At 38.4% G+C, this 22,353-nt stretch overlaps 1 protein-coding gene across 1 annotated transcript in view; it reads right to left on the reverse strand.

The window, feature by feature from the left end:
• Positions 1-326: 326 nt before the first annotated feature.
• gpc3 (glypican 3) overlaps positions 327-22,353 on the reverse strand; it is a 216,746-nt gene continuing 194,719 nt past the window's right edge. The window contains exon 8 of the mRNA XM_051650296.1: positions 327-2,938. Coding sequence (XP_051506256.1) covers positions 2,760-2,938 — 179 coding nt within the window. The 3' untranslated portion in view covers positions 327-2,759. The remainder of the gene's footprint in view (positions 2,939-22,353) is intronic.

The following is a 22,353-nucleotide window of genomic DNA, read 5'->3' on the forward strand; positions in this document are numbered from 1 at the left end:
AGACTTTTATCAATAGGGACTGGGGCATCTTTTTAAAAGAATGGATGGTGCAAATTATAGGCAAATAATGCAAGAGAACCTGTTTTGGTCTGCTACAAAACAAACTGGAGAGAAAGTTAATTTTTCAGCAGGCCAATGCTCCTGAACACAAGGTCAAATTACCATTGAACTAGCTCTAGTACAAAATGTTTAATGTTCTACAATGACTCCTGATCTCAATATAACTGGGAATTTAGAACAACATCTGCATACACCAATTGTTTGGTGATTCTGCTTTTTATGCTAACTTGTTTCAAATCACTGATTATTAATTACACAACTACAAAGAAACTCAAAGAACAACTTTATTCTCTGTCTCTTCATGTCTTCCATGTTTCCGAGTAACTGGCCTAAGTTATAAACAAAACACTGAAACAAAAAGCATATTAACTCACATTAACATTCTTAAACTGAATAGCCTTTTGTTAGGCTCACATGAAATTGGTAAGATTTCTTATTTATTTGAATTTTCTTAAAGGGATGGTTCACCCCAAAATGAAAATTCTTTCATCATTTACTCACTCTCATGCAATCCCAGATGTGTGTGGCTTGCTTTCTTCTCTTAAACACAAAGATTTTTAGAAGAATATTTCAGTTCTTTTGGTCCTCACAATTCAAGTGAATGGGTACCAATATTTTGAAGCTCCGAAAAGCACACAAAGGCAGCATAAAAGTGTGCCAGCAATATGATAGGGGTGGGTGAGAAACAGATTTGACCATAAATTCTTCTCCCTGCCCAGTAGGTGGTGATATGCACGAATACTGCGAATTGCCAAAAACAAAAGAAGAATGTGAAAGTGAATGTGGAGATTGATAGTAAAAAAGGACTTAAATATTGATCTGTTTCTCACTTCTGAAGACATGGATTAAAACACTGGAGTCTTACGGATTACTTTTACGCTGCCTTTACATGCTTTGTGGACCTTCAAAATTTGGTAACATTTTCTTGCATAATGAGGACCTACAGAGCTGAAATATTCATCTAAAAATCTATGTTTGTGTTCAGTAGAAGACAGAAAGTCATACACGTCTGGGATGGAATAAGTGTGAGTAAATGATCAGAGAATTGTAATTGTTAGGTGAACTATCCTTTTAACTCACATTGACTGAATTCTGAATGATGAAGCTTTTCCTTTTTAGCAGCAATGAATATGACCAGTTTGATGAAGCTAAAGTGGAGGCTGCTTTATTCGTGTTAAAAATGATAACTGTAGTTCCACCTCGTGAAATTCTAGCAGCGCACACCTTACAAATTGCAACTGCTGTCATTGTAACCCAATTTAAAATAATTCTACACAAGAGACTTTTTTCACACACAACATGAGTTACAGGCTAATTGTTTTTCCATCCCCTTTTGACAAAATATAATTGGCCATGATCATTGGCGGTTTTTAAACATTTGGCCAATGTCCAATAGTGCAGATAATTTTATTATTTTTTTTTTTTTTTTTTGCCTATACAGATGTTTGGTCGATACCTTGATGTATCTCTAGCTGCAGATTCTAGCACTGTCTTGTTTACGACACTCTTTTGTCCACAACACACTTCACGAATAATGACATGCTGTTAAGTATTGAACAAAGATCAATAATAAATAACTTCACAGGTTATGACAGGAAAACAGTGTTTGCAAACAACAGGTTTTCTAAGCAAAAACACTCTGGTCTAAAATTATATTTTTAGCCCTTTGTAAACAAAGATGTATAAAAAAAGAAATCCTTACAAATGGCCTTACATATGTTACATGCACAGATCAATCAAGCCATCAACATGGCACACCTTTCCTTAGGTGGATATGCTATGGTGACCTGTGAAAGGGGGGAAGTCAAAGCAAAAAATAAAAAAAGGACAAAAAGGAAATGTAGAGGAAGTCCATTTAAGAGAATGCTTTAATCACACAATTATAATAGAAGAACAGAGGAAAAGACAGGAAAAGGTAGAGCTAAACAGCCAAAGGAAGTGACAAAATCAAAGAGAGATATAAAATACCACAGTTTCTGAAAAGGGAAAGTCAGTATTCTAATAAAACATTTTAAAAGCATTTTTTTGCAAATGAGGTACAGCTGTATCATCCTGGAAGGAGAGGGTTTCACAACGACATGCCAATACCTTGATGTCCTCTCCTCCAAGGGTCATTTACTGCACAGGAAATGGGTGGCAGAGGAGACCCTCACTACAGTATATAAGAAAAAGTCAAGGAGTCAGAGATAGTCTGTGCCCACTAGAGCATTTACATGTATTCCCAGACTGTCAGTCACGGATCTGTCTCCTTAAGTGTGCCCATTCACTAACAAAAGCTGAGCTTTTTTTTTTTTGTCTTCTCAAAAGAGATTTAGGTCCTTTTACTACAGAAGGCTTTGGCCTTTGTGTAAAACTGCATGTGTATAGCAGAGGGGAGGCAATGTTCAATGTAAAACACATGGCTGTTGTGTGGCGTAAAAGCACAGAGGGTAAAAAAACATGATTTTTAGATGGATATGTAGTACTCTTCATGCTGTAGATGAATTTAGATTTCATAGTCTGGGCATTGAGATAATATTTAAATCCTCGAATCCACACAAAATATAAAAATGACAAGCTCATATGGTAAGACTTGAGACTGAGAAGAGGAAATATTCCTGTCCTTTGCCAAAATCATAGAACTGTATGTACACATGGACATTAGTAGCGTCTCTTTAAACTCTGATCAAAGTTTGAAGGTAGTCAGAGTGGATTGATGATCACTGAAGGCCAAACAGGATGAAGATAATGATGTTAAAGATGAAGGTTCCACAAGGAGCATATGCCACCCGTGCTGCTCCGGGTACAGATGCTCCGGCATGTGCGTCCGTGGCCAATCTAGGAGTCAGGAGCAGCTCGTGAAGTGTTAAATCATCAATAGCCAAATTATCTGCCAAGTCTGAGAGAGAGAGAGAATGTGAGAAAAATTACATGGATGGAAGAAGAGAAATCCAGAACATGCAAGAATTGCAAAACCTGATTAAAAGATATGCAGCCATAATAATAAAAAAACTTGGTATTAGTTGGTATTAGTTAATGCCTTAGGTATCATGAACTAACATTGAAAAATGTTTTGCAGCATTTATTAATCTTGGTTATTGTTATTTTGTAAATATAGTTTTGTTCATTGTTAGTTCATAATGTATTAACTAACATTAACAGATTAATATGTAAAAACAAAATTGTAGTATATGTAGATATATTCAGTATATATATACACTGCCGTTCAAAAGTTTGGGGTCACTTGACTGAAATGTTTCTCATGATCTTAAAAACCTTTTGATTTGAAGGCATATGCTTACATGTTTGAAATTAGTTTTGTAGACAAAAATGTAAGTGTGCCAACATATTAATTTATTTCATTACAAAACTAAAATTGTATAAAAAATAAATAAAAAAAAGGGACCGAATAATTAAGAAAAGAAGCTAATAAGTGCCCAGAATTGATGGGAACTCCTTCAAAACTGTTTAAAAAGCATCCCATGGTGATACCTCAAGAAGCTGGTTGAGAAAATGTCAAGAGTACATGTCTGAAAATTCTATGCAAAGGGTGGCAAATTTGAATATGCTAAAATATTACATAGTTTTGATTTATTTTGGATGTTTTTTTTTGTTTTTTGTTTTTTAGAAACAACACAATTCCTATAGTTCCTATAACTTGCCGTAAGTTTTATGTTGTTTTACAAGAGTGAGTGAGGAATATGGCAGTGTCTCACTAACTCCAACACCATGTTAACAACATGTCTCTTCACAAAGAGATTCAAAGTTCTTCTCATTTAGCACAACATATAAAGCTGAGGTGCATTGTCCGGGAAATAAGCCACGAAGAGGACAGAACTATGAGGGTAAAGTTGTGACAAATGAAAGAAAATATCAGTAATAATGGCAAGAATGGAGAGGCACGCCAGTTATGTGTGGAAGTGTCCCCTGTGAAGTGTCCCTCCAAGCCAGCTGAGGAAAACATTGTGCCCACAAGACAAGAGCTATTGCATGTATAAAATACTCACATGTTCTCCTACTTTATGTTGAACATAGCAAAAATTCCTGTACTCTGTCCACTAGCTGCATTAAAACCAGGAAACGCTGACCAAAACACAACTAAACCATATAGGCACAGATGTAAACACACAAGAACTGTGTGACAAATTTTAATATTGTGATAACCTTAACATTTGTGTAAGGCTTCAAGCATATTAAAGGCCCGGATGAAACTGCTTGACGAGTGCCGGAATCTTTTTGTGATTATGTATTTAATAGCTTTTTTTTTAATAGCCTTGATTTGCTACTAGTCAGTTGCAGGTGGTATTAGGGGGAGGGACATTCTCATTCTAAAGATAATTTGATTGGACAAAGGTTCTGTTTTGCAACATGATACATCAATATTTTCGGTCCGTTTTTATGTAGAGAAACACTGTAAATTTTAATTGTTAATTGTTCATTTTGTGAACTTTTAGCATATCAATGGCTTTAAAACTAATAAACACGGACTAAAAGCCACAAAAACAGTTTTTATTTCATGGGGTCTATATTGCTTTAATGGTCTGTAGAAATCTGTATACATAATGGGGAACATTTTTAAGTATAGGCACCTTGCTTAGTCACTCAGAATCAGGGAAGATACACATAGCAGTAACCAAGTCCTGTTCATATGCTTATGTTCTCTGAAATTTGAACTGAATCCACAGGACAGCTTTCCATTTCTCAACTAATCAGACCACATGCCATATTTAATACCATCCACAGCAGCCTCTTCATGCTGCTGTCTTCGTTTGGGGGGATTTAACCCCACAGGGGGAAGACCACCATTTGGACCAGTGGCTGTGGTAGTGGTGGGATCAACAGGAAAGCATGCGACTTAATTAATTCTGGGCCCTGAACTCAGCATGCCAGCCAGTGAGAACCAGGCCGATCGCAGGAAAGAGATGGAGACCTTCTCTCAGGGGGTCCCTGGATGCCCAGGGGCCCATTTCAGCACAGTCGACTTTAAAACAGAGGAAGGAGGCAAATAAATAAAGCCTAGGCACTGAAACCTCCTCGAGATTTCTCTGCAATTACGACAGAGCTTGAACGTGAGCCAGAGAACAATTAACTTTTTCTTTCCCTCTGTCCACTGACAAGGCAGTGGTTAGACATTCCACTGGCCCTGAAAGTCCGATTTTTCATTGTGACAGCGGCACACTGTACCACCGGTCCAATTAAAGCTGAGTTGTAATTCAATACTGCTTTTATATACACTATATCCTAAATCAGACTAGGTGTTTTTGTGTGAATAGGCAGGCAAGTGATGAATGTGTATGTGTGTGTGTGTGTGTGTGTGTGTGTTTGGTAGTGTGTGAGGTTATTGCTTTGTCTGTGTGTGTGTGTGTGTGTGTGTGTGTGTGTGTGTGTGAAAGGTGTGAGTCACTGAGTATAATCTCGGTCTTCAGAAATGTTCTTACAGAGAAAACACCTTTTAAATAAATAAGGGGGTTGGAGGGTAAAGTGTGTGGAAAGAGGGCTAAAGTTACAGCAGTCTTTCTGCTGCAGGCTTTCAGAAATAGCCAAAAAGATTTTTACAAATTGCAAACCGTGTATAACCCAACTAGGGATATGCAAAACAAAACTGAGTAGTCAGTGGTAACCTGAATGACTAGCAGACTAATCTGTCTTCAGGAAGTCCGGTATAATAAAAGGCTGGTTTTAGATGTGTTTCTTTGGGGGGCACATAAAACAGCATTTTTGCATTCAAAAACAGCTAGATGGGGCACAACTGAATTTCTAACTTGACATGGCATCTTAAAAACGCTCATGGCAGGACACTCAAATAGCATCACGATATATGATGCAACAGGCTAATATGTCCGGCTGAATTTGTATGGCTATAGCGACTAAAAATATCAAAGTATATATACACCGATCAGCCACAACATTAAAACCACCTGCCTAATATTGTGTAGGTCCCCCTCATGCCGCCAAAACAGTGCCAACCCACTTCTCAGAATAGCATTCTGAGATGCTATTCTTCTCACCACAATTGTACAGAGCAGTTATCTGAGTTACTGTAGATTCTGTCAGTTCGAACCAGTCTGGCCATTCTCTGTTGACCTCTCTCATCAAAAAGGCGTTTCCATCCGCAGAACTGCCGCTCACTGGATGTTTTTTGTTTTTGCCACCATTTGGAGTAAATTCTAGAGTCTGTTTTGCGTGTAAATCCCAGGAGATATATAAATAATAATAATTGTATAATAATTGTATTTATTTATCACACATTATACATTTGCACATATACAGTGAAATTCTTTTTTTCACATATCCCAGCTAAGCTGGGGTCAGCAGTTACAGAAATACTCAAACCACCCGTCTGGCACCAACAATCATTCATGTGATTAACTAATCAGCCAATCGTGTGGCAGCAGTGCAGTGCATAAAACCATGCAGATACGGGTCAGAAGCTTCAGTTAATGTTCACATCAGCCATCAGAATGGGGAAAAAATTTGATCTCAGTGATTTGGACCATGTCATGATTGTTGGTGTGTATATATATATATATATATATATATATATATACACAGTACTGTGCAAAAGTTTTAGGCACTTGTGAAAAATGTTGCATAGTGTGGATGTCTTCAAAAATAATGACATAAATAGTTTTCATTTACTACTTAATGTCAAACAAAGTCCAATAAACATAAAAAAGCTAAATCAATATGTGGTGTAACCACCTTTGCCTTTAAAACAGCACCTGGATACAGTTTTTCTTGGATGTTGGCAGATAGGATGTTCCAAGCTTCATGGAGAATTTGCCACAGTTCTTCTATCTATTTATGCTGTCTCAATTGTTTCTGTCTCATTATGTAATCTCAGACTGACACGATGTTCAGTGGGGGGCTTTGTGGGGGCCACGACATCTGTAGCAGGGCTCCCTGTTCTTCTATTCTAATCTTTTCTATTTGCAAAAGTAATGTTTGGGAGTCTAACATTTATATTTCCTATTGACACACTAAAGCTGAAGATATAAAAAAAAACATCTTAAGACAAATGCTGTTGTGAAACATCTTATGTGCCTAAAACTTTTGCACAGTACTGTGTGTATATATATATATATATATATATATATATATATATATATATATTGTATTAGATAAACCAGTTGACCTCACAAATTGACTAGTAGACCATCATGACCCATACCGACTACACAGAGTGCAAACAGTGTATAACCCAACTGCACACTGTGACTAATAATATCCTGTCATAATGAGCCATGAACAATTATGTGTATGGTAGTGTGAGTGACTGTGTCAGGGAACACAGAATGGAATGAGAGCCCATTAACTCTTGTTTTTGGACCTGATATAGCACAATGTCAATTAGTGGGATGGATATGTGGAGGCTGGCATGCTAAATATAGAAACAGACAATTCATCCCAAATTAATGTGGCCAATAGCACTTGAGGAGTCCCACCCCTCTCAAAGGCTATTAATTTTCAGCAGTATTAGTCCCCATGGGTCTCCACCATCCACCAGGTCTAACTGGCTTTATCACAGAGTTACGATCTCCAGTTACAACACAGGTGAAAGGTCAACAGTCAGCCATTGACTGGTAATGGTGGGCTTGCAGCAGCTCAATGTGGGCGGTGCAGTACATCACAGGCACAACAAACAGGAACAAAAACAAATTCTTAATGTTTATTGCAGCTCTCAATAGCAAGAATAAGACACTTGCTAACTGCTTAAGAGGACTAGTTTTTTTAAGACCTGGCTAAAGACGATTTATATGCTCTTTGTGTTTAAAGAGAAGCAATGAGGATGTTCTTCACACTATATGCTTTGCTCTTCTAAACTCAAGGTTAAAGTCTTTATTCTTTTAAACAAAGAACACTACACAAGCTACAAACAAACCTACACTAACATAAACGTGTGGAGAATTCTTAATGGTGCAAGCTAAGGCAAGCATTACTACTGATATTTTAACAAAACCCCTAACCATAAAATGTAAACTTAGGCATGTAGCTTGTCCAACACCATTTATACAGACATGATGATATCTCAAATTGTGTGGCTTGTAGAGGAGAGGTGTGCTATTATAATTAAAAGCGATCAGACTTCTACAGACTTGTTTTGAAGGAAGGACTCGAGCCATATCTAGGGACCAGAATATCATAGACTTGTAGATTCTATGTGCAGGACAACACCCTTGCATTGTGGCAGACTTTTGCATTGGCAAGTAACACTCACATTTTCTTCAGAAAATGTAAAAATGTACTTATAAACAATGAAAAAATGTGGCACTAAAGAGCACACATGTACTTAGCTCAGTAGAGTTATGTTTCTGACAAATAGAAAAGTCGAAATATTCACACAAAGAAAACATTCCTCACACCAGTCTAGCCTACATAGTCAACAATGTATAATATCTCAATGCAGAACATTTATCAAAATCTAATAGGTCCTTTGAGAGATTCAAAATGATTTGAAATGCAGCCCGTCAGACAGCACAGCAGATCTTGTGCCAACTCTCAGACAGCCCTCCACCTGGACATACAGCTGACGTGTTTATTCTGGAGCTCCTGTCTGCCTTACAGGTGTTTCTCAGGACTAGATAAGTGCACGGAATGTCAGTCTCCAAACACAGGTGCTTCTTATGAAAGTGGGGAATACTGGTTTACATTGCTGCTACATTTGTGGAGCCGGGGTTATGTAAACACACAGAACGACACAAATGTGATGGAGCATTCCTTCAGCAACCATTTGATTGTCTATCTTTCCAGCAAGCTTTTTTACTTTTGTAATAGTTTAAGTAACATAATTACAAGCTACTTTATTATAAATCACAAAATATCATTAGACTTTGCTACTGTGTATTTTATTAGCAATTATGGTAATTCAGATGCACACGCTCAAAACCAATAAAGAAAATTTTCCACACCCATTGCTGTGCACATCCACTGTGCAGGTGAAAAAGGAGAACGTTCATCTCAGAATGTTTAATATCTGTATCCTTTTCTGCCAGACAATAAGATACAAAGCAAACAGACTCCAACAGAGTATTGCTGTAAGGTTATATTTTATGGCCACAAAAAGGTTATTACAGCAAAAAGTAGAAAATGTACAATATATGTATTTCAGTACCTTCTACACCTCTATATGTGCAACACAAAATCTCTGTAAACACACTATATGCTACCATGGACAGCACAATGTCTCTGTAGTTGTAAGCTTTGCTCCCAGGCCGATGCTTCTGCTAGTTGTGTGTGAGCATCTGCCTCTACACCCATTGCCCTGACCACAGGCCCACTCCAGCAGGCAGCCAGTAGCTAGCCAAGAAAACTAGCCAGCCATGAGGGGGCCAAAACACAGTTACAGAACACTGAGACACAGCTAAAGAATACTACAGCACAGCTACAGCACAGTGAGTAACATCTACAGTATACCAAAACAGCTATTGCACAGCAAGACACATTTACAACACAGTGACACAAAGCTACAGTACATCAGAACACGGCAACTGCACACCAAAAGAGGTACAGCAGACTAAGACACAGCTACTATAAGACACAGTTTCAGGAGGCAGCTTCTGCTCATTGCAACACAGCTACAGCACAGCCAGACACAGCTACACAACACCAAAACACAGTTACACCACCTGAAGACAGTTACATATTATCAGGACACTGGTACTGCACACCAAAACACATTTACAGAACACCAAAACACAGTTACAGCACAACAAGGCAGCAATGCACACCAAAACGCAGCTATAGCACAACAGGACAGCTACAGATCATCAGGGCACAGCTACTGCACACCAAAGCAAAGTTACTGCACAGGAAAACATAGGTACTGCACACCAAAACACAGCTACAGCACTGCTACAGCATAGCAAGACACAGTTATAGCACAACACACAGCTATATACCCCCAAAGCACAACTAAAGCACAACAACACAGTAACAGCACAGCGAGACACAGCTACACCATATAGACACAGCTATAGCACAAGACACAGCTACATCAGAACAACACAAAGTTACAGCAAAGTGAGTCACAGCTATTGCACAGCAAGACACAGCTACAGCAAAACACACAGTTACAGCACAGCAGCTACGCCACATCGAGATACAGGTATAGCACAGCTTGAAATAGCTTCTGCACACCAAAACACAGCTACAGCACAATAAGACACAGCTACAGCACACACAAACAGTTACAGCACAGTGAGACACAGCTACTTCACACAAAAACACAGCTACTGCACACCAAAACACAGCTACAGCACAGCAAGACAGAGCTACAGCACAGAAAGACAGCTACAGCACACCAAAACACAGCTACAGCACAGCGAGACACAGCTACAGCACAGCGAGGCACAGCTACTGCACACCAAAACACAGCTACAGCACAGCAAGACACAACTACTGCACACCAAAGCACAGTTACTGCACAGGAAGACATAGCTGCTACACACCAAAACACAACTACAGCACTGCTACAGTATAGCAAGACACAGCTACAGCACAGCAAGACACAGCTACAGCACAGCAAGACACAGCTACAGTACAACAACAAACAGTTACAGCACAGCAAGACACAGTTATAGCACAACACACAGCTATATACCCCCAAAGCACAACAACATAGTAACAGCACAGCGAGACACAGCTACACCATAGAGACACAGCTACAGCAGAACAACACAAAGTTACAGCAAAGCGAGACACAGCTACAGTAAAACACACAGTTACAGCACAGCAGCTATGCCACATCGAGATACAACTATTGCAGAGCAAGACACAGCTACAGCACAGCAAAACACAGCTACAGTTCACCAAGACACAGTTACAGCACACTGCAACGAGACAGGGAGACTGACTTGGAAAAGAAGATAAAGTGGGTGCGGTGTTTTTTGGAACAGATAGAGGGGTATAGAATTATGGAGGGGATGACTGTGCAAGTAAAAAGTTGGGGGGAAAAAAAAAATTCTGTCTTTAGTAAAGACTCAAATACTGTAACAGAGTAAGTCTGACTGTATGTTTGGGGATAATCGATTCATATCCCCTTGTCAGCATTCCCCATCAAATGTTCAATGGGTTCCATTGTGGGGCAAATTAGAGTCAACTCATATTAATTAGCACAACTCAGAGTGGGCACGGCCAGTGGTTTCACCAACTCATTTCAGCCATACTGCTCCTCTGAACATAATTAGATTTACTAAAGCCGGGCGTACATGGTGCGAGTTCTGACACTTGGGAGGTCGTGAGCCCCAGCACACGTTACGAGTCAATTTATCTGATAATCAAATAATACAAATGCAGTGGTACATGACAGGACTTAACCTGGCGAATTCCGAAGCAATTGCACACATTTTTGCGCTATTTATCATTATAAGACATAAAGCCAGAGGAGGACATTGCTTTCATTCCTTGTAGCTTACGATTTAAAAAATAAAAAAGAAGACTAGCATGGCCAGGGGCTGCATTATCTGAAAACTCATCTGCCGAAAAAATAAATAAATAAAAATAAATAAATATATATATATATATATATATTTAAGCAATATCACATGAGCAAGAGTGCGATATGGCCCTACATCAGCACTGCTGTGATTTGCCAATGGCCTCGTGCCATAGGTAATCACAGCAGTGCTGATTTAGGGCCATATAGCATGATTGCGAGTGTGATATTGCTTATATACAACAGTTCAATGAACAAGTAAATTTTAGAAAATTACGAAAAACTGAGTACAGTCATTAAAAAAGCATTTGTGCATGGAACTGCTTTCTTATGTCTAATGTCATTTTGGTCAAATTCATCCTATTTTCTCAGTGGAAAAATAGCCGTCCATGCAGGGGTATTCCTCCCTATTTCGCGGTAGCCGGTGCGCAAGAGACTTTCACTATAGAAACCGCAATCTCCTCTGCCATTTTTAACAGTATGTCCTCTCCAATGTGGAAACTCCGGTAAGAGGTAAGCACCTTGAGTTTACAATCAGTCTATTGTGTCTCTCAGCTGTGATAAGCCTTAATGCTGAAGTTGTTAGTTTAAAGCTGTTGAAAGCTATTTCCTAGCTTTAGTAGTGTAGTAGTAATACGAGCGAACACGTAGTGCTGATGACCGAAAACACTGACTAACACTTCACATCACCTGGCTCATATTACACACAAATGTTTTTTTTGCCGACACCTGCTGGCTAAAATATGTAATGTCACAAAATGAAAAGTAAAGAGACACATATAGCTCTTAACACATATGCACTGCTCTTACACATTAGTTTAGAATGGTACGAATACAAGCGGTGTGATACACACAGTGAAGCATCCGAGTGCTGATGGGGTGAGACCATCAGTACTCATGGAACATCTCTCGTCCAATCACATTCAAGAACTGGAACTAACTGTTGTGTGTGTATATATATATATATATATATATATATATATATATATATATATATATATATATATACACACACAACTGTGATGAGGAGGACATTGGTGCCGAAGCCCGGGAAGGAGGAGGGATGCGCTGTCGTAGAGTCCTCGCCACTGCCATCCACCCAAAGGAGCAGACACGGCCATCCGCCGGGGGATGGAGGAGTTTCTGCTGGCCGCCTGGATGCAGAGGAATGGCTGCCATCCACGAGGGGAGGAGGGGCTCGCTGCCGGCCGCCTGAAGTGGTGGAGCTGCTGCCAGGGGCGGAGGAGTTCCCTACCGGCCACCAAAACGTGGAGGGGTGTTCCATCCGCCAGGGGTCGGAGGACTGGCTCTGGTCCGCCCGGGGAGGAGCGGCTGTCGTCCGCCAGAGGGTGGAGGAGTGATCGAGGACCAGGCGACGGCGTGTCTGGGAAACCGGTGAGCAAGCTTTTTTCTCTCTCTCCTCTCTCACTGTTGCTCCACCTTGCCTTTCCCTCTCCTCTTTTTTTTGTTTTTGTTTTTCCCTCCCTCGTCCCCCTCCCCAGCTGGAAGGGCAGTCCAATCATGTACTTCAAATAACATGTGTGATTTTATTGGTTTTACAAGCCGTATCTTTGGCTACCTTTGATTAGAATACTCAAGTGACTGAGAAAGCCGCATAGGCGATAGAGAAATTATAGGAGAGGGGAAATACGGGACAAGACACAACTTTTTCAGAATAAGTCGGGACAGTAGAAAAAGTGCATAAATACGGGACTGTCCCGGGAAAAACAGGATGTCTGGCAACCCTACCTAAATGTCGCCCTAGAACTGAAACGAATATGATGAATTAAAACAGACCATGATGGAAATTTTACAACTTTTTCCGTCAGAGTGAAGATTGTTTTCTAGCACAATCCGTATGGCAAATTATTTGTTTAAAGAGCAGAGAACAGCATGGCATTTGTGTAGAATCCTTAAGTGATGTGGTTGTGAATAATACACATTTTTAACAACCATTTTCTCCAAATGTGTAAAAGCTTCATTAACACTCACTGTTTTCACTGATCATGTGAGTTGTAACACCTTCTACTGATTGGTCAACTTCAGGAAGATCGCCAAATCGGCTCGTTCAACCACACACACCTCATGAATTCAAGCTGACAGCGGCCACATTTTTTAGACAGTTTTACAATTTATCGTGAGGTCGTGAGCTGCTCGTGAGCTGCTCGTGAGCTGCTTGGCTTCGCTCGTAATTCCACTCACACGATGTGAGCCGAGACCACACGAGCACCAACGATTTCCACTTGATCTCTTCCGACTGGAAAAAAACGGTCGGGAGCTCGCACAACAGCCAAAAATCACACCGTGTACGCCCACCTTAAAATATATTTTTAGCACTAATATTTAGATTTAACATGTGGAGAGCGAGAGAGAAAGACAGAGAGACACGTGCAAAAAGGAGGGATAAAAACAGATGAACATTTAGAGAAAGATAGATTGTATTTACCACAGGGAATGTTGGAGATGGTCAAGGCCTAGTTGCTGTCTCACTATAAGAAATCACTGTACAAAGGCCAATTCAATGAGCTGTGCTCAATGCATATGTGAGCTAACTGCTCAGAAATGCTTGTAAATGCTCCAGCTACCGTTAGCGCCAGAGCGGCTGCGAACAAGCTGACTGAGATTAAAAGATGGAGCAACAGAATGTAAAACCTGACTAACAAGGAAACAAGGACAGATTCAAGGATTGTGACAGCGAGGCCTTTAAAAATGCATTTTAAACATGATAAACATATTTTCCACGGAAATATCATAGTTACTACAATTACTGTTAATACTGTAAAAACATAGTAAATTAATATGGGATACTTTAAACTCCTTCAAACTGTTCTTTCTATCATTTTGTGTAATTTATTTTTTGTGGTGGCTAATATCAAGTTACCGCAGTTTTATCATAGTAAAAATAACTGTTAGTATCTCAATTTTTACTTTTTCTGAGGGAAATATGAGTGGTGCTAGCCTGCATAAAACTTGCTGCCATGATACAAATGTGTTTTTGGTGGTTGCCAGGACATTGTTATGTGGTTTCTAATGTGTTCCGAGTGGATATGTCCGTGTTGCTATGCACGGTTGTTTCTCAGATAATCAGAAATTGTAAGATTGATCTCTTAGAAAAGTAATAGCACACCTCTCCTCAACAAGCTGCATGATTTCAGGAATCATTAAAAAAGGAATAGTTCACCTAAAAATGAAAATTCTCTCATCATTTACTCACCCTATTGCCATCCCAGATGTGTATGACTTTCTTTTTTCTGCTGAACACAAACAAAGATTTTTAGAAGAACATTTCCGCTCTGTAGGTCCATAAAATGCAAGTAAATGGGTACTAGACTTTTGAAGCTCCTAAAGCACATAAAGGCAGCATAAATGTAATCCTTAAGACTCCAGTGGTTAAATCCATATCTTCAGAAGCGAGATCAATATTCAAGTCCCTTTTTTTTTTTTTTTACTATCAATCTCCACATTCACTTTCACATTCTTCTTCTATTGTTTTTTGGCGATTCGCATTCTTCATGCATACTGCCACCTACTGGGCAGAAAGGAGAATTTATAGTAAAAAAGGACTTAAATATTGATCTGTTTCTCACCCACACCTATCATATCGCATCTGAAGATATGGATTTAACCACTGGAGTCTTATGGATTACTTTTATGCTGCCTTAATGTGCATTTTTGAGCTTCAAAAGTTTGGTACCCATTCACTTGCATTGTGAGGACCCATTCTCCTAAAAATCTTTGTGTTCAGCAGAAGAAAGTCATACACATCTGGGATGGCAGGAGGTTGAGTAAATGATGAAAGAATGTTCCTTTTTGGTTGAACTATCCCTTTAATGTCGGTATCACAAACAACATGGCAGTAACATGTTGAAGTTTAATACTTAGGCTTAGGGGTTTTAAAAAGTCCATAACCCTAATAATGAGTCACAGTAATAGTGATGTATGAATGTAGTATTTAGGTAGAAGCTATTTTTATAAGGGAGTGTCAAAGTATTTTCCATGTTCTGCATGCTTGCGTTGAATAAAATTACTAAATGTACACATTAACAACCTGAAAACATTATTAAATCACTTTTAAAATCAAATGCAACTTAACAGCTCTTTCTATGCCATCTAGCTTACAGATGACCTACAGTAGGTAAGACACAGTTTGTGTTTTTAAACTTTGTGGTGGCTGACAGACATGATGCAGGAAGATGTCTGGAATCAATTTAGGATGTCAAAAGCTCCTGCTAATTAAAATAAAGCCCTTACACAAACAAATACTTTTACTTTTTTGCAAACTCTCAGGCACAGAAATCTAATGGACAGAGGAAAATAGTGTTTTCAAAGTCAAATATGATTCTTATTGGTTTGATTCATCCTAATACGGTTGCTGAGGTATCTTAACTATTCCTCAACATGTTGTGTTAAATCCTCAACCTTGTTAGTCATTAAAAGTTTTTTGTCAGTCTTATGCAACCTACCACATAAAACAATGTTTGGTGAGAAGGCATAAACTCTTAGCCACCATATTAAGTGTTTCACAATAGAATTACTGTAGATGTAATCCATATAAAGAGGCTATCCATCTAGCTCCTGTGTGTATCAAGTCAAGCACTGTTTACACAAATTGTGGTTAGGTATTATTGTCTCTCTCTGTGTGTGTGTGTGTGTGTGTGTGTGTGAGTGGTTATCCGTTTGATTGAATATGGTTGAGTGTGTGTGTATGGGGAGGGATTGTTGTTTATAAATTGAGGAAGAAATGAAGAACGAGTAGAATGAGCCAGATCCATTGGGTTGTTTTTTTTTCAAGGCATACTTCCTCTCTCTGTGATCAGGATTATTTGCAGATGCGATTGTGCCATTGCTCCTTTTTTTAACAAGAAAAAAATCAACCATCTGCTCTGCGTCTCATTGTGTTTTCAGGCCTAGATGAGAAGTAATCCGTATCTAACTCTATAGGCAATAAACAGACATAAGGAAACTAGTGGGTAGATTTATTTTGCTGATGTGTTTGATCACTCTTTCACACTTGCCCCAACATATACAGGATATGAAAAAAAAACTTGGATAATAAAGTTTCACTTTATTTTTTATTTATTATAATTATTAATAAAAGAATTTCTTTTTAGGACCAGTTTCAACCAGACATTTCAAGATATATTTAATGCAAAACAATAAGTCATGGGAGAAGGATTCGAGAAACATGAAATGGGCCACCAGTACACAATAGGTTCTTAATCTGGATTTTGGTAGTTTAGTTTTGATATGGGGTAAAAATGCATGCATAATAATTAGAAAAGAATTATCAAATTGCTGTTTAGATGGAGTTTTACTTTGAGTGTAGCATGTCACACATCAGGACATGTCAACTTTACTTAAATCAACTGAAGAATATTAGGATTTAAGGAAATAAGTTTGACCATCATTTCCACTTATTGGTCCATAGGTCTGGCTGAGTCTATCTGAGTTATATCAATTACATATTGTCACTGACAACAGAATGGAGTTCAGCAAATAAATAAGCCAAATTTAGGAAAGAAATAGGACAGTAATATTAAACTATCTTCTTATGATTTACCAACATGTTTGGCTGAAGAGACATTCAGCTCTTATTACTTGGGTTTTGGTCTGACTGCATTGACAATCGGCATATGTAAAAGGAAGCTAAAGATAACTAAAAAAGGACTTTACACTGGCTCATTTCCTGAATGTGTTTGCCCTATTTATTTCCAGGTGTTTTTCAGGTTGATTTCCACATTATACTGAGCAGACATCTGTGTTGTCTATAGCTCCAAGCACCTGGGCCACTGCAGCCAAACATCTGCCATCCAAACAGCACCAAATATACCCTTACATGCACAAACATGGACATGCATTCTCATACCTTCACACAAAGTACCATACAACATGATCACACACAAACACAAACATCCTCAAGTAAACATGCAAGTTCACAAACACAAACAGACACCGCATGCTACTACGTATAACACTAAGCAGGCTGGCCTCATATGCAGCTTGTTTACGTCTATGGCTCAGACAAGCTGCAGAGTGCCAGTACTGTGATGTTCTGTAATGGAAAACATGTGCTTTGCTCCTCACCTATCAGGTGTGAGGGTCAGAGGTGCCACATGGAGCTTGTTAGCATTCCAACCTCAACATCAGAGGAAAGATACTACTATTTGCACTGCAAGAGGAGTGTATGTTCTGTGCGCCTATGTACGCTTGTGTGTGTTTAAAGAAATAGTTCTTCCAAAAATTAAAAACTTCCATTTACTCATCCTCATGCCATTCCAAACCCTGGTCTAAACACCTTTTGTCAAAAACAAAAGGAGATATTTAGCAGAATGTCCAAGCTGCTCTGACCCTGCTCACCATTCACTTTCATTGTCATTCTTTTACAGTACATACACTGAAAGTGAATGAAAACCAGGGAAAGAGCAGCTTGGATATTTTGCTAGATAACTCCTTTTGTGTTCCATGCAAAAAAGAAAAAAAGAAGAAGAAGAAAAGTCATATGTGTTTGGAACAACATGAGGTTGACTAAATGTAGGACAGAATGTTCATTTTTTGCTACACAATAGCTTTATGCCTTGTTTATACTTTCACCTGGCACCGCAGCATGTCTTGCGCGTGCAACTCCCGACGGCCCGAGGCATTTATACTTGACGCATTTTGCAACTGTGGTGTTGCACTCTTCTTCCAGTAAGAAACCACAGTGAATAAGTGCTTTGCTGAACTTTACATTTTACCTAGCCAGGTATTATAATAATAGTCAATGTTCACTACACATATGAAGCAGGTGCACAAAACAAAAACATTTAAGAATCAGTAGTAGGATACACTGGTCTGTCTGTGACTAAACTCAAGCACTTTAATTTGTTTACATTTTAAGGTACTAGTTTTATATTTGAGAGCCAAGTCAATATGAAATCAAATTACATTTAAACATACTTAAATGTTTTTATTTTACACAGTATAAATAAACAAGAGCTGTTCAGTTTTTTATTGTACTTTTTATTTAGACCTTTTTATTCAGTGTACGAAAGGTAAGGATAAATTGACTTGGCTGCAACAGGTAATTTATACTGTGAAAAATGTTTCCTTTTAACATTATTTGCAGTAGTTTTACCCTGCCTCAAAAGCACAGGCACATCTGCTCTGCCCCTTTCCTCAAATTTGTCCAATGGGATTGAAACCATAGATATACATACATAGATGCCTCATTAGCGGCTGTTCCTATGGGCCACTATACGTAAGCTGTCCGCCATATTGGAAAGGTCAAATTCCGTACATAAACACACAAAAGCAGTTGACCGTGTGTCTGCAACAGATTTTGGCACACAAAATTCAGTTTGTCATTAACGTTAAATAATTCTAAATATTGTAGATAATAAAAATGACTTTAAACAAAAGCTAAATGGTTAAAGCTCTTATAAATATATACAGTGACGTCACTTTGTGCGCACAAATCCTCGCAAATAAGCGGCTGCGTCGAGTATAAACCAGGCTTAAGGGTGTTTTCACACTTGGTTTGAGAGGGCTTGGTCGAACCATAGTTTAATTCTGGGTGCATGCAAACACGCAAATTATACATCATCAATAGCGGTTCACTTCCGCAAGTTATGGTGGATTGCTTTCATACTAATTACGAACCATACTGCGGCTGGATTCACAAATGTTTCTACTATTTTCAAAAACGATTTTTATTTTTATTTTTTAACTTTGTGAAAAATGAGTATTTAGTATTCCTGAAAAGACTGTCATTCTCATCCACTAAGAACTTTCTTAATATTTTTATCAAGAAGATTTTCATGAATCCAGCCCCTGGAGTTCACATGAACCTTACCCCAGACCACCTTTTCAAGTGGACTTGGGTGCAGTTCGATGGCATGCACATACTGTAAGTTCAGAAAACAGCTTTCACACTAACCAAACTAACTGAACTCTAACGTCAAACGGATGCAGGTTTGCACCAAAAGCTCTGAAGAGAAAGCAACTTAAGTATTTGTGCCTGGTGTTTATCTCACAAATTCACACTGTCTTTAAATTTCCCAGTTTTTTTCTCCTCCTCTTTTAGCCGGATCCCATCCATCCCTCTTAAGTCTCTCCATATCTTAAGTAAATTTGTAGCAGACCTGAGACTTGGCCCCTCCCCATTCTCTCACAGTGAGCTGCGTGTTTCACATTACAGGCATATTTCCACATTGTATTTTGCTAACCCTGGCCTGCTGATAAAGGGCCAAAGAGCTTCAAAGTAAAAAATGCTTCTCAGCACTTACAGTGACCGAATGTCTGCTGAGCACTGGAAAATAACAAGAGCTCTTTTGACAGGGCCCATGCGGTGCAGTGCAGTGGTCAGGGCCTTAGAGCCCAGCAGCACACTCAGACAGGCCCTCTCAGAAATCCCCCCTACTACAGGGGTCTAGCCCTTAATTGATAGCTACATTTATCAGCTTCTTCTGGGTTTCCTCCATGATAAAATTAGAAAAGAACCAAGAAGTGTGGAGAAGGTGGAGAATGGAAGAAAAGCAGAACAACACTCAACAACATTCAGGTTCTGGATGGGAAAAACGTAAAACAAAAAAAGAAAACCAGTGGCAGATAAGGGGTGGAAACTCATACACTGTAGGACTAAGAAGATAAAGGAGAAGAATTAAAGCTAGTGATGACAGCTGGGCACAAGAATTATGGATTGGCTTAGTGCAGGATTATTGTCCCACCTAAAAGTGATGGGAAAGAGAAAGCAGATGGTATGTCTTGGTATCTCTCTCTCTCTCACTCACACACACACACACACACACACACACACACACACACACACACACACACACCAGTTTTCATTTCTATTCTTCCAACACAATTTTAAATAACCATGATATAACTATGAGTTAAAATAGACCACAGAAATGGAAATACAACAGTTTTCTTTGAAGTGGAGTAACATGTTAATACCAGGGTATTTTCACATCATGGTATATGAATATTGTAATCATAGAGTATCATTTTGTCTTTTTTTTCTAAATTTTTTTTTTCTAATTTGGAATGCCCAATTACCACTACTTAATAGGTCCTCGTGGTGGCGCAGTTACTCACCTCAATCCGGGTGGCAGAGGACAAGTCTAAGTTGCCTCCGCTTCTGAGACAGTCAGTCCGCGCATCTCATCACGTGGCTCGTTGCGCATGACACTGTGAAGAATCACATATGGGAGGCTCATGCTACTCTCCGCAATCCACACACAATTTACCACGTGCCCCATTGAGAGCGAGAACCCCTAATCGCGACCACGAGGAGGTTACCCCATGTGACTACCCTCCCTAGCAACCGGGCCAATTTGGTTGCTTAGGAGACCTGGCTGGAGTCTCTCAGCACGCCCTGGATTCAAACTTGCGACTCCAGGGGTGGTAGTCAGCGTCAATACTCGCTGAGCTATCCAGACACCCATACAGTATCATTTTTAATAATATTAATTATTTTAATATTAAAAAGAATTATTTTTAAGTTATATAATTTATATCATATTTATTCAAATTATTAATTAAGTACACTATCATGGAATATATTTAAGTACCATTACTCATGATATGACCACAGTACTTTCTCAATAGTAAGGGGTCACTATTTTTACAGCATTTACCTTTGAAATAGCCTTGAATAGAAAACAATCTAACTCAAGACTGTACCAAAAATCTCATAATAATGTCATGGAAGTCTCCATATGGCTTCTAATAAGGTTTGTGGACTAAATATAGATTAGCTTTATAACAAAATCCTAATTGACCATTATTTCCCATGATACTGTAATTGTGTTTAATTTCGATTAATAGAATTTACATTAAAATTTTTATTTTGGATGGATGAACTGAATGCCGTATTTGGCTACACATCCAAAACCATCTGAAAACTGTGTTCCTGACTTCATTGTTGTTTTATACATTAGTAAATCAAGATTAGATGCCAAAATGGTCAACTTCACATTGGCCCTCTTAGAAGCATAAAAACAAAGCCGTTATTCAAATTTTGAATAAATTATACACAGAAGAGAGCAACAGACTTGTCTGTGATTAGTTACAATGCTCAATCTCTGCAAAAACGCATGTTAAATAGAAATTTAAGTAGAAAGTAGACCTATATGGGCTGCAACAATTGACACTTTTAATGATTAGTTAATTGTGTAACCATTGATAATTTGTCCTACACTGACAAAAAAAAAAAAAAAAAAAGATTTTGTGGTGAAGTAAATATAGCATAGAAGATTAAGAACTTTCTACATTAAGCAAATTCTACATTTGTACTTAAATTCAAACGTGCTCTAGTTTATACAGTGAGTAAATATTATTCATGGTTGTTTGTTATCTTTACAATGCATCATCATGTATCAATCTTGAATTAGAAAACCTCATTGTATTTATTTATTGTATAAGTAAATTTTACTTAACATTCAAAGCTGGTGTTCCCAGTATGCATCGGGCTTAAAAAAATGAATGAACTTTTGCTGTTTGGTAACTTCTTGTTTTGTGAAGTCATTTTCTACTGACTGTAGGAAATGTTTGTGTTTTGCACAACAAGTGTTGGGGTCTGTGTGCACAGCCCTGTATCTTGTTTCTATTGCCTATAATACAAGGTGAAGGTGTTGACTACATACCATGCATTAAACTTCCCTGTGGAAGTCTTTTATGATTAAACGTGTTTATAAGGAATGTGAAAATTTTCAATAAAATGTTAATTTAAATGTAAATTAATATACATCAGATTTGTAAGTAAAAGTTACTTTATTAACTGAAATGTTAAAGTTACATTTATTCACTTAAGTCAGTCATGAAGTTAAGTAGATTTTACTTAATTTTATACCATTTAAAGGGGTCATGACGTGAGGAATCAAATATTCCTCAATCTT

Source organism: Myxocyprinus asiaticus, chromosome 22, assembly GCF_019703515.2.
Source record: "Myxocyprinus asiaticus isolate MX2 ecotype Aquarium Trade chromosome 22, UBuf_Myxa_2, whole genome shotgun sequence".
Classification (NCBI taxonomy): Eukaryota; Metazoa; Chordata; class Actinopteri; order Cypriniformes; family Catostomidae; genus Myxocyprinus; species Myxocyprinus asiaticus.